This window comes from Passer domesticus, chromosome Z, assembly GCF_036417665.1.
Source record: "Passer domesticus isolate bPasDom1 chromosome Z, bPasDom1.hap1, whole genome shotgun sequence".
Taxonomy (NCBI): domain Eukaryota; kingdom Metazoa; phylum Chordata; class Aves; order Passeriformes; family Passeridae; genus Passer; species Passer domesticus.
Window position 1 is genome coordinate 37332509 of NC_087512.1, and position 12811 is coordinate 37345319.

The window sequence follows — 12811 nt, forward strand, 5'->3', positions numbered from 1 at the left end:
CACATCTTCTTCAGGAGGCTTTGAATCAACTAAGTACAATTGCAAGCTCAAAGAAAATACTGGCATTTATTTTTATGTTGCAAAAAAACTAACTCTACATACCCCCCCTCTCTCAGAATTCAGAGGAAAGTTAAATCTTTTATTGAAAGGCCCTATAAAACTGAGGTAAAGTACAAAATTAGAAAGGTAGCTGTAGTAGAAATGACAGAGGGTGAAGCTCATTGTATATCACACCATAAAGAACACATGGGAATTGGTTTAAACATGACAGAAGTGAGCTTCCTAGCAGCAAGGAATTTAATGCTAAAATCTATAAGAAATGTGTATCCCATTACTTTTTACATTTCACAGTTACAGAACATATCAGTTCCTTTTCATTGTAACTGCTCCAAAAACAAAAGTAAAATACAAATAGAATTAAATAGCAAAAAGTTGTTCCTAGCCTGACCAAGACCTAACTGAGCAGAGATACCTATTAATATTTTTGCAATTAGCTTCATAAATTACCTTTCAGCTTTGTCACTAAACCTTTGAATTTGATATGAACTAACATCATTTAAGTACATAAAGGGGTTTTTTTCCCCATCTGTACAACGAAATTTGTGTATAAGGCTCCAAAATGTCCTCTCCCACCTTCCAATGTGATGAGCTGGGGGGCAGCAAAACCTGCTGCTCATACTCAAGCTTCCTGGAACGGGCTGACTACAAGCATAGCTAGAATAATAATTCCTTCCCTCCTTCAACCACACATAATACAGTCTTTATTCAGCAAAGTCGTTTCACGCCATGCCAAAGGTCAGCTTTTGCTGTATTAATAGCTGCTCTGGGAGGATCAGTGTTGTGCTATACTACATTTTTTCCCGGGTCTGGAGATGCAATTTCCTACAATCTGCAGGCAATTTCCCACCAATTTTCTTGGGGAGCTAATAGGCTGTGACAGGAGATGGAGCTAGCTAGCAGCAGGCGGCTTCAGAAAAGACAAATTGCATCTCTGCCACCTAACTGGGCAATCTAGAAAGACAGAGTTTATAGCTTTGTAGTGTTATTGGGCCCCATGCTAACAGTAAATCGTTCAAGCTGCTATCTGAATTTCATATTCTTTTCCTTCTCAATTGTTACCACCACATATCACTTTTTCAGCAAATGACAGTTAAGACATAGATCATGTGTGATTACTATTTTAACTGCCTTTTAACTAGACAAGCCCTGCTAAACGATATCCACATCAGAAACAGAGAAATATACAGTGTCTCTATCAAATAGTGATATTTTGATTATTTTCATACTTGTTAAGGTTCAAAGCAGACACCTATGGAAAGGGATTAATTTGTAAGCTAAATTCAAATGAAACAGACAGAGAAAACGATGGGAACATTAAAATTGAGAACACCTACTGCGGTAATAAAGTCCCACTGATATATAGTAAAAAATGAAAGCAATAAAAAAACCCCAAATATAACTAGTAATTTTTCCCTCTACTCTAGCAGGTTTTGAAACCTAAGAAGTTAACCTGAACAGTCAAATCAGTTCAAAACCATCCATGCAACCATTCACCTTGCAGATTTAAAATTAGTGAGATTAGTAAAGTTCTAAGAATGTATTATCATATCTACTTTGATAGAAATGAAACTGATTTAAAGCTGCTCACCTCACCTAAGATTACAAAAAAACTGAATTACTAAAGAAAATTATTCGAAGGCACATTGCACTAGCAACTATTGCAAGTGGTATCTGTCACTGTACTTCCCCTTATTGTTATAGCTAACCCAGGGGATAAATACTGTAAACACATTTTATTACAGAACCCTGTGTATCTGTATGTTTTCTTCAAAATATAGAAGAACAAATTTCTGAAGGCGTGGAGGTTATTAAAAACAATTAACAACAGCCATGAAATTATTATAATCAGCAAAATTTGCGAGGTTAATATTTCTCCCCTTCCCCCATGCCCAAGAATAAATTAGGTAGAGTAAAAACAATCCCATCTAAATTATTGCTGTCCACTGGGAGACAAAATTAGTACTGAGATGTATAAAATTTTACTATAATTCAACCCTAAGGATTTTTTTAATTACTTAAGTAATGAAAAAATGTAAAATTACAGTGAACAAAGTGTTGAAATATTCTAACATGCATTTTGAAGCTCTCACATTTAAACCACTTGTCATTAATATCCCCTTTTCATATTTGTGGTTTTTAATAAGTTACAGCTAGATAAAATACTGAAGAACCAGGAAGAATTATAAATAGAATACCAGGTCAATAACTTGTACTCAACAAAGAAGAGTATCTACATAAACAAATTTAAAAAGCAATGAAAACCATTCAAAATCCAGAAGTATTTCCTTTAACAGATTCACTGATAAAAATACAAGAGTATCAGGACTTGAAAAGCTTGAATTTGACAAATGAAAATCAATTATTTATCTATACAAGTATATAAACTCCTTGAAATATACATTCAAAAATTCAATTATATCATATATTTGGGAATATTCACTCAACTGCTTTCAGAAATACACATCTCACATATCTAAGTCAGAACAACAGAAAAATTAGAAGCATTATGTATGTATAACTCATTAAAACATCTCTAGAGAGTTAATGTATATCCAGGAGGAAACACAAAGGAGCACAGTAGTAAACTGATTTCTGTATGAAAAAGGAAACTTATTCCAGTTACTAAATTTAATGTGGACACAAAAATTGAATCACTCCGAAGTTTTGTTGCATTCATGGCATGCTATGCAAAAACCAGGCTGACATTAAGGACATTTACATACTTAACAGCAGTGTTTGGCTGATTCATCAAGAATTAGAAAATACTTTGAATTTGCAAAGCCATCAGATTGTATACTTATTTGAAATCTAATTTTAAAAAAATCATGTCCAACTCCAAAAAACCCCCCACAGATGACTATTTTTTAAGAATAAAGGGTATCTTTGTTGGTCAAAACTATGCTACAGCAAACCACAAAATAAGAGTTATTAGCTTATTATAATTGCAGACAGGTTTTAAAGTAAGGGGGTAGTCCACTGTGGATCACTGAAGGAAGTGTGACAAAGACTGTGAAATGAGCAGATGGATTTTATTTTAAACAAATTAGGCTCACTACCAGGAAAGTAACAAGGATTTCTCAGTTTCCAACTGCTGTGGGTTAACTTTCATTTATGACCCCTTCATTCTGCTTGTTAACTTCTTTAAACTGCCATTAAAATCAGTGCTCAAAGGAAAAACAGCATTTATTGTTTGCAGTTACAGGCTATCATCTCCATTTTCTGTGTTAATGACAGAGTATACAAAAGGGATAATGATAACAGTATGTTTGATTGCTTAGTCTCCAGACTATGTGTTATCTTCACCTCAAACTCATTTTTGGCAGAAAACAGGGTTTTGAAACAGGGTTTGAGAGATACCTTTGTGCTGTGAACATAGCAAAGGCAATCCTTGCCAAGCTGTACACAATAGAAATTACTTCCTTGCAGCATCTCTTCTATGAATCAACATAATGTTACAAAATATGGGCAAAACCACATGTGAAATTATAGGACAGGAAAAATCTCATAATTTTATGTTTTACCTCGGAAGCCACCACAGGATTTTTTCTAGGAAGAGTCAACTATGCCAAACCAGGAATTCTATAAACAATAAAAGTATGAATATAGAATAATGCAGTTATCTTATATCTGAGTACTTGCTTTAGTAAGGAAATCATTACAGTGGACCCTGCCCAATATAATTATGCAGCTATCCACTAAAATACTCAATCAGATTTTCCTGTATACTATATATCATTGACAGGCAACTAAATTCTTACTAATGCATAGTAAAACATAGAGCCAGAAAGAACATGGACTGTTGTTCAGGTTCTCAAAGTGAACTGCGAGACCCAGATCTAAGAAACATGAGGGCAAAAACCCCAAACCCCACAAAAACCCTGCTCAGATTTGAAAATGATAACTAACATTTGTACCCACAACAGACATTTTTTGGTATTCAGTTTTCTGAGCAGCACTTTTAGACTCAAGGAAATAGAAATCCAGCTCTCTCAAGAATTAATGTATCATAGAAGCAGTAGGTTCTTTGCATCTTCAACAACATTCTGCCCTCTGAAGACTATTATTCATTCTTCTGATTTCCCTTCATGTTTTCTTGTTGTATTCAATACATACTTTTTAAAGTAATGTCAGAAGAAAAAAGGAAATAAATCAACGGAAAATAGTGAAAAACCACAAACCAAACCAAACAAACCCCAAGCCCACCCATGTGCTTAAAATATGTTCAAAATACATTTTTGCTGATTTAGAAATGTTTCAGTGAGTGTTTGAGCTCTCCTATACAGTTGAGCAGAAATGCTGGGTAAATTTCTCAGAAATGTCAGTAAGATAGGCCCACAGGACAGATTTTTCAAGCACCCAGTTCTTACATGTCTGGTTTCCCTAGCAAAATCTACCACATACCACTAAGCACTTAAACTGCAGTGGGACATTTGGGAGCATGTTACTGAAAATGGGATTATTAAGTGCTTGGAAGCAGATCTTGAGCTACAGAAATAAAAGGTAATGATAAATGTTGAGAACTAGCTGTGAGTTAACTCCCTTTCCTCTTAGGATGAGATGACTAGATGTTTATGGATATCAAAGAAATGTCCACCTCCAGTTCAAACACATAACTTGAGTCTTTGAGTAACTATGTAGAAACATTTTGAACAACTTTAGAGAGAAACAGATGTCAGTGAACTCTCTGACTGAAATCTCATTCTAGGTGAATTGCATAGATTGCATGTCAGATTACACCTAAAATGTATGTGCTTCTATGTTCTCATTTCCCTTGTCCTTCAGTGTGACTAGGCATCCAAAGTGGCTAATGGTGTCTGGTTTGTGTCAGCAGTAGTGTGGCTAGCAGGACTAGGGCCAGGATTTTCCCTGTCCCTGTCACTAGAAAGGGACAGGGACACCTGAAATCCTGTGTTCTGTTTTAGGCCATTCACGACAAGGACATTGAGGTGCGTTCAGAGAAGGTCAAAGAACCCCGTGGAGGGTTTGGAGCACAAGTCTTTTAAGGAATGGCGGAGGAAGCTGGGATTTTTTATACTGGAGAAAAGGCTCGGGGAGACTTCATCACTCTACAAATCCCTGAAATGAGGTTGTAGGAATTGGGTGTCACTTGGCCTCTCCTCTCAGCCACAGGACAAGAGGACACAACTTCAAGCTCAACCAGGGGAACTTCAGGTTGGATCTCACGAAGAATTTTCTCATGGATAAAGCTGTCAAGCATTGGAGCAGGCTGCCCAGGGAGGTGGTAGAGTCATCCATCCCACAGGTGTTCAAGAAATGATTCGATGCAGCACATAATCCTGTGGTTTAGTTTACATGTAATGCTCAGTCAAAGGTTGGACTAGATTATCTTGGAGGACTTTTCTAACTGAAGTGATTCTGTCCATGAATATCCCTGCCATAACTCTCCTGCATTCTGGTGTTTGTCAGGTTCAACTCTGAGTTGCTTCACCTTCCCCATTATGTAATGAATTATGTCTGTCTGGCAGGGCAGAATTAATTGGCTGAAGTCTTACATAGACCTACAGTCTCAAATTCTTTCTGTGTGCTTGTGGTAGGAGAAAAAACCAAAATTCTTCAAAGAGACAGCAGAGTTGGAGTCAGTCCAGATTATCCACTGAAGGGATTTAAGGGGTAAACACTTTATCAGTAGTGCGAAATCAGAAGTCTGTACTCCTCAGTCCAAAAACTTAAAAATCCACCTTTCTTAATTAATAGAATGGTGGAATTTCCCCATCAACTCAAAATTGCACCAATATAATAGAATATATGAAACACTATTTTAACTAGACTACATAGAGCCCATGGGCTCCTAAGTGGGCCGGTCATTTCACAAAATTACAAACAAACAAACAAAAAACCCCATCAAGAATTAAAGACCAAAACCAAAAATCAGTTTGTCAATCTGAGTTAAAGCTACCCGAGTAACTTAGAAGCTTCTGAAACTCTACTTGTAAAAATGTGACCCAAAAATTATGGTCAGTCATTCATACATAGAAGTATGTATGAGACTAGATGACAGATTCTACATTGATGTTTATATTAAAAAATAACACTTGTTATAACAGTCTGTGAAAATGATGTTCAATTAGTGCTCTCTCTTTCCTTTAAAGGAACAAAAGCCTTTGAAATGCCAATTGAGTTAGAAAGAACTAATGTAGATGAAAATTCTCTCTCAAGATACTAGTGGCTCGTGGGCTAACATGGGGAACTCCTATTGCTTGGAATTATAATCAAAAAGAAATTCTGACACACTGACAAATACATTGCATGGAATGATATCATGATTTTCTGCACAACTGATTTATGAAGGGTTATACCAAGTGCACATATACAAAATATACATATTAAAGCTGACAAAGGATTTTGTTCAGTTGAATTGGTATTACCACAAATCCCCTCTTCATCAGTTATTGTTTGCACTGACATCCAAAATGTCTTTTTTAAGGACTGCCTGCTTCTATCCAGAACTTGCATTTGCCAGAGTGGCATTCAGACATCTCTGAATACTGAAGGCCACCCAGCAAACAAAGACTGTCCCAAAAGGGGCTTACCAAAGGAATCTTTTAGGACTTTTAGGATTTAGTATTTAAGTTGACCCTCCCACAAAAAAATTAATTACCTATACAATAGTTACTGCTGCACTTCTCTTCCCCACATAGTTTTCCTAGTGCCTTTTCTGTTACTGCTGGTCTCGGTTAGTCTGTTTCTTCATTCAATAAGTAATTATTTCCACCCGGTACTTTACACAGGGCTATAAGAACTTACAGACTTTTTAAGCTTCATGAGTTTTACATCTTTTAGGTGATTGTGTAGACAGACATGCTAGGAGTTCAGCAATCTATCTTTTCATTAAAAATTACACCTGCAAGTAGAATATGCTTTACTGTCTGACAAATGAAAAGACTCACAATTTTATAAACATTAAGTGAAATCTGAAACAACAAATGGAGAGAATTACTCATCCACAAGTATGGATGATGCATCCAGAAGCTTTCAGACATATTCACTAATTTTCAGACTCAAGGCTTAAAGATATGATGGCGAAAAAAAAAGGAATTAATTTCTTAATTACAATCAAGAAATACATGGTACAAATATGATTAAATTAATACACATAAATTTCTGATTCCATAACTGCTCTGATACACTGTACATTCTAGAAGCCAAGAAAACAAGGTATTTTATGATTTTCCTGACACTATGATTTTGAACCTCCTGACTGACAAGAGTGATCTTACTAGCAAGCCCTATGCCACAACATACAGCAGACCAATTACACTTATGGGATTTTTTTTAATTAATAGAGATGTGTAAGAACACTTGCGTTCTTGGTTTCTCTGATATTGACTTCAAAGAACAGCAAAGGGATACCTGTAAAGTAAAAGCCAAGATGATACCAGTTTGGCAAAAACCCAAAGGGTCCTAACTAAAGCAAATTTGCCAGTGCTGCTAAAGCCAATGCTTACTGCCAGAGCCAGATGTTCAGAGAAATTTCAATACGAAAAGCATAAAAATCAAGTAATCTTGTAAATACTCTTGTTTTAAAACTCTCCCTTTTAAAAATGGCATAGCACTTCCAGCATTTCAATGTAGCAAATATATTGAATTATTTGGAAAGACTGGTGATTCTGCTTTTTGCCCCGCTATGTCTGAAAGCCACATGACCTCCATCTAAACTGGTCTGTCATTTTTATACAGATACAAATTAATAACTAAGCCATCAACAAAGATATATATGGATACATATTGATACTAGCTAATTTTAAATGTCTAGAAGACCAGATTATCCTGAATGGGTAATATTTTACATTCTGAATGGAATGCTAATACATTAAGGCTATTACAGTTTTAGATGTTATAATTTGGTTGCAGTAGAATGGTCATGTAAATTGAAAAGAAAACGTGCGTCCCTTCAGACTAGAAACTTAGATAAAATTTGCCCCCAGATGAAAAATTCCTTATCCAATTAACGCATCTGTCAGTCAAGCTTGTTTCTTCCTAGCTACGTCTTTGAAAGAGCAGGGACATAGACCATCAAGTGCTAGCAAAATGAGAAAGCAGCTCTTCTTCTGTCTGCCAGTTTGTGTAATCTAAATTAATTGTTCAAAGATATCCTTCTGTTCATCTGTACTCTCCATTAGCAACAGAAATTATAACCAAATTACAGAATGTAGGAAATGTATGGCTCTCACCAATGCAACATCAAAGTTTGTTGTTTAGCACACAATGGTAGAACACACTGGACTGAAAAAATAATAGTTAAATAAGGTGAACACATTCTCTCCTCATCCATTGATCTTAAGGACACCAAGAAAACTTGAAGATGCATAGCTTTGGTAACTGGCTGCTTATCATGGCTCTTCACAGATGTCACAGTGATGCGACAATGGAAAGGACTCAAAGATTGCTCAGCATGAATACATAGAGCCTACAGGCCTGCATAACATGGGACACTCAGGAAAATTAATTCTAATTAATTTGTAGAGTGGATTAGCTAAAAATCAAAATATTCCTTTGTCAGTATTCTCACAAGAAATTAAGACGCGAGTTTAACTTAGTTTAGGTTAATTCACTTCACTTGCCACCCTGCAAGTATTTAACATCTTTAAGTAATCCCCTGTAAACTCACACTTTTGGTAATTTAGTTAAATTTACCTGAGTATCTAAGTATAGACAAGACTTTAAAAAAGAAATGGTTGTTAGCTACCACTTCTCTGTAAAACAGGAAGGATGCAATTTATCTAATCACAGACATCCTTATATAAGAAATAAAGGCTCTGATGTACTTAGTTGAAATGTAGTCTTACATGAATTCTGTTCAGCTGGGGAAAAAAAAGGACAGGGAAGTCACCTCCTCTTCTAGAGAAATGACCAAATGAATTATGGTCAGGCACATATTACTGTATCTGCCAAAGAACATATACATGGGACATCAGAATAAACTTAAACTGCACAGCTTTATGAAATGTTCAATTTTTATATTTACACTATAATTAGTACAAAACTGCCTTTAAGTTTTCTGTAGAACAAGACAATATCTACTGGACTTGATATCCTAGTATGTCAATTCAACTACTCTGAAGTATGATAAAGAAATCTAAGAACAGTTATAAAGAATAAGACACCATTTTCAAACTATACATAGTGTTTGCTTTTGCTTCTAAAAAGGTACTTATATCCCCAAAAGGTTTTTAATTTTAAATAAGCAGGGCAAGCAGGGAGGGGGCAAGGGGGAAGACTGGTTGTTGGTACTAAAGCCTTTACTGTAGTAAACTAAATATATTTACAGTTTATACAAATGTTTGACCTTCAACAAAAATACAAAAACATTTCACAAGATGCAAAACCAGGAAACAAGTTCATCTGAGACACTGCTGCTCTACCCAGGACAGAATGCAACTTGAACTGCAAGGAACAGAAAGGTATTTATCCCCCATATTCAGGCAATGAGAAAAAATTGCATGAGGTCACAAAAAGAAAAAATAAAAGGCTCCAACATTCTTCAGTAGACTTGGCTTTTAAAAATTATATCAAAAACCTAGGTTACATTTGTCCATCTTGCCTCTGTGTTCCGTCTGGTCCACGTAGCCATTACTTAGCTGCTGGATGTTGCCTTCTATTTTGAAAAATCGGAGTAGTTTCATGGCAAGGTCTGGAACCTCAACACTTTTGTTCCTTTCAAAAATTCAAAACCTTTCTACTTCTACAAACAATTTTGGCCCAGTTCAACCTCTAAAAGAATATCCCCATCGTATTTTTCAGTAGATAACTTCATAGACTGTAGCCTTTTTGTCTCCAGAGCCAGTGACTATGTACTTATCATCCACAGAGATGTCACAGCTAAGCACTGATGAAGATTCTTTGGACTAGAAGAAAAATAAAAATATATTACATCATTAAAAAAAAGTCTCTTTACCCTCATTTCATCATCTCACTTTAGGTAGATCACATATGTGAAGATATCTGAATCCACTCCTGGAACTCTGCATGTTTTATTTTTTCATTAAAAGCAACATCATCCTCACCTGGAAGATACTGGCTCCATAAGGAGTTCTCCATGCATTAAGAAGGTTATCTTTCCCAGTACTCACAAACCATTTACCTAGAATATAAACCAGAAGGATTACAGAAACATGAAAGAGATATCTGACAAATTTTGGGTTTTCAATTCACATCAATAAAATCTGTTAACTAATTTCCCTTATAAAAGCTCTTACTACGAATCAACATTTAAAATCAATGTGGATGCTCAGCACGTTTGCAGTGCGTTACATACTAGGAAATCCCTAAACTTCAAACAGAAATAGCTTTTTACACATGAATCAATCCTCACAGCAGCCTCTAGACAAACAGATGGCTGTTTGTAGATAAGTCCATTTGAATTCACAAAGCAGACATATTAATGCATTACTTAAGAAACTGAGATGTAATAACTAATGACTATGAAATAACTAATCAGCAAAACATGAATTAAGAGCTCTGACCTCCAGTTCTACGTTCAGGGCAACTTACCACAGTAAGCAAACTTGAGTGACAATACACAGCTCTCATGAAGGTGCAGTTGATACTTGTCTGGTTTATTTACATGTAGCACTTCGACATTGCTGCTCTCCATTCCCACAGCTAGCCATTCACCAGTAGGACAATAACCAAGGGAAAATATCTGAAAATTATACCATATTTACACCTTTTAATTTTTTTCCTATAGATAATTTTTTCTGCAGTTAAAGTTATTTAGGAAAGGGAGAGAGAGAGAGAGATAAGGGCAAATTTATATAGTTCAATAGCAAAACTGCAGTTCAAAATTCAAGTAACTAAAGAACCCCTGTTTTTACATATTAACTTAGAAAAATAATAGGAAAAGAGTAGTGTCAGGCTATAATTTTCTTCTGTAATCTAAGCACATAAAAAAGCTTCTAAATATTTTGTTGGGAGCTGCCAAAAGGAAGAGAGGGAACAATCTGCCAGTTCTGCTGGGCTCAGTCTTACCCTTGATCCTAAGGGTTTCCTTCCCACCCCACATATTGCCACAAGCTGTAGGAAAATCCAGTTACCTGTGATGTGAAGTCATGCTGTTGTAGCTGTCTCCCTTCTCTCAAGTCCCAGGATCTGACAGTGTTATCCAAACCTCCTGTCCAGAGCTTGGTACCATCATTAGAAATGTCAATACAGCTGGCTCCATCTGTGTGGCCCTGGAATTGCCTGATAAAACAAACCAGATTGAATAATGATTTCCTGCCAGAGCTCAAGGTAAACACTGTTGTGGTGTTAGTTTTGGACTCTGTACATGTGTCATCTGTTCTGTATCTGACGATGAGCAAGAATCAGCCCCTCCCTCTCACTGAACATTAAATACCAGTATTAAAAAAACATTTTCCAGGTGTTAGAGAAATGACCTGCATCATGATTAGCTGAATAAAGTCAAATATTTCCTATCAAGTTTTGAAAAAAGAAAACAAAACGACAAAACCCCAGAAACCTGTACCCACTTGTGAGAATATTAAAGCCCAGTAACTACAGTTAAAACCACTAAGGATAATGCAGATAAAATCAAAGTGATCAGAGATTAAAATCTCAAATTTCAGAAACAGCTTCTGTATTTTTCTTTGGCTGCAAGTAAAGAAGATAAATAACAAGCAGATATACTAATAGAAAGGGATCCAGATAGAGATTCAGATAGTTAAACATAAGTATTGCTGAGTCACAAAGTTGCATTCTCTGTGGCAAGAGATTAGAAAAATACAAATGGAGCAGTTTGTTTTATAGCCTTCTCATTAGCAACTCTCAGCTTTCAGCAACCAAAAGGTCTCCTCAAGTTTTTCTTAATCCTTTGGCAAAAGCATTCTGAAGCTCCTGCATTTTTCTTCAGCAATTAGCTTTAGCAAAGTCCTGTGCATCAGTGTGAAAGGTGGAGGGTGGGTGGGGAAAAGACAACTAGCTTGGGAAGGAAGGGTATGAATCACCAAGAGCTGTCACAGAAAGGTCACACGGCATGTTTTGTTTAGTAGCTCTGGTCTCAAAATTCCATATGCTATCAACCAGCAAGATCAGCGTGCAAGTGGTGGGAACACATACAGCAAACATTTAAAAAGCAAGACATTCACAGACGTGACAGATGTTGCAGAGTGCACCTTTACATGGACTAAGCATGCACATGACAAAGTGAAACCTTTATATAACGAAAATTGTATTTATTGACCTAAAGTTCAACAGAAAGTAAAATGTGCATGCACATTAACATGACTCTCTGCATGTAATTTATGTATATACAGAAAGTTTAATTGAAACACAGCAGACTAAGCATACTCTTTAGTTTTTGTGTTCACAACTTTCAAGGTATCATGGCCTTTCCAAAATTAGACTCACTGTTCTCAAAATATTGTAAGCTATCACTGCTTTGGTAAGCCTAAACAAAATTTGTCTTATAGTAAGCCCCTCTGCTTTCCTAAAGAACTGAGAGGATCCATCCTTTCAACCACGTTTGTAAGAATAATTTTACTACTTATCATCGCTAAATAAGGATTTTAAATACTCTTTTTACCTAACAAGGCTTAAGACAAAGGAAAAGAACAAACCTCAAAGCATTCCCTAAGAAGGCATGTTCAGTCTATACCAGTAACAAACCAGCAAGAACACTGCTTGTAAAAACCTGCAGACCAATCCCAAATAATAGAGACCTGCAGAAGCTTTTACACTAACTACAGCAGGTTATGGACAAACCCTGAGAGTACATCTTCCAAGACTAAGTTGA

General features: G+C 36.0%; 1 protein-coding gene across 4 annotated transcripts in view; it reads right to left on the reverse strand.

The window, feature by feature from the left end:
* Window positions 1-9302: 9302 nt before the first annotated feature.
* LOC135289238 (transducin-like enhancer protein 1) overlaps window positions 9303-12811 on the reverse strand; it is a 72410-nt gene continuing 68901 nt past the window's right edge. For all 4 annotated transcript variants that reach the window (XM_064402680.1, XM_064402681.1, XM_064402678.1 and 1 more), the window contains 4 exons: window positions 11115-11262; window positions 10573-10723; window positions 10086-10162; window positions 9303-9926 (listed from right to left, as the gene is read on the reverse strand). In XM_064402680.1, coding sequence (XP_064258750.1) covers window positions 9819-9926; window positions 10086-10162; window positions 10573-10723; window positions 11115-11262 — 484 coding nt within the window. In that variant the 3' untranslated portion in view covers window positions 9303-9818. The remainder of the gene's footprint in view (window positions 9927-10085; window positions 10163-10572; window positions 10724-11114; window positions 11263-12811) is intronic.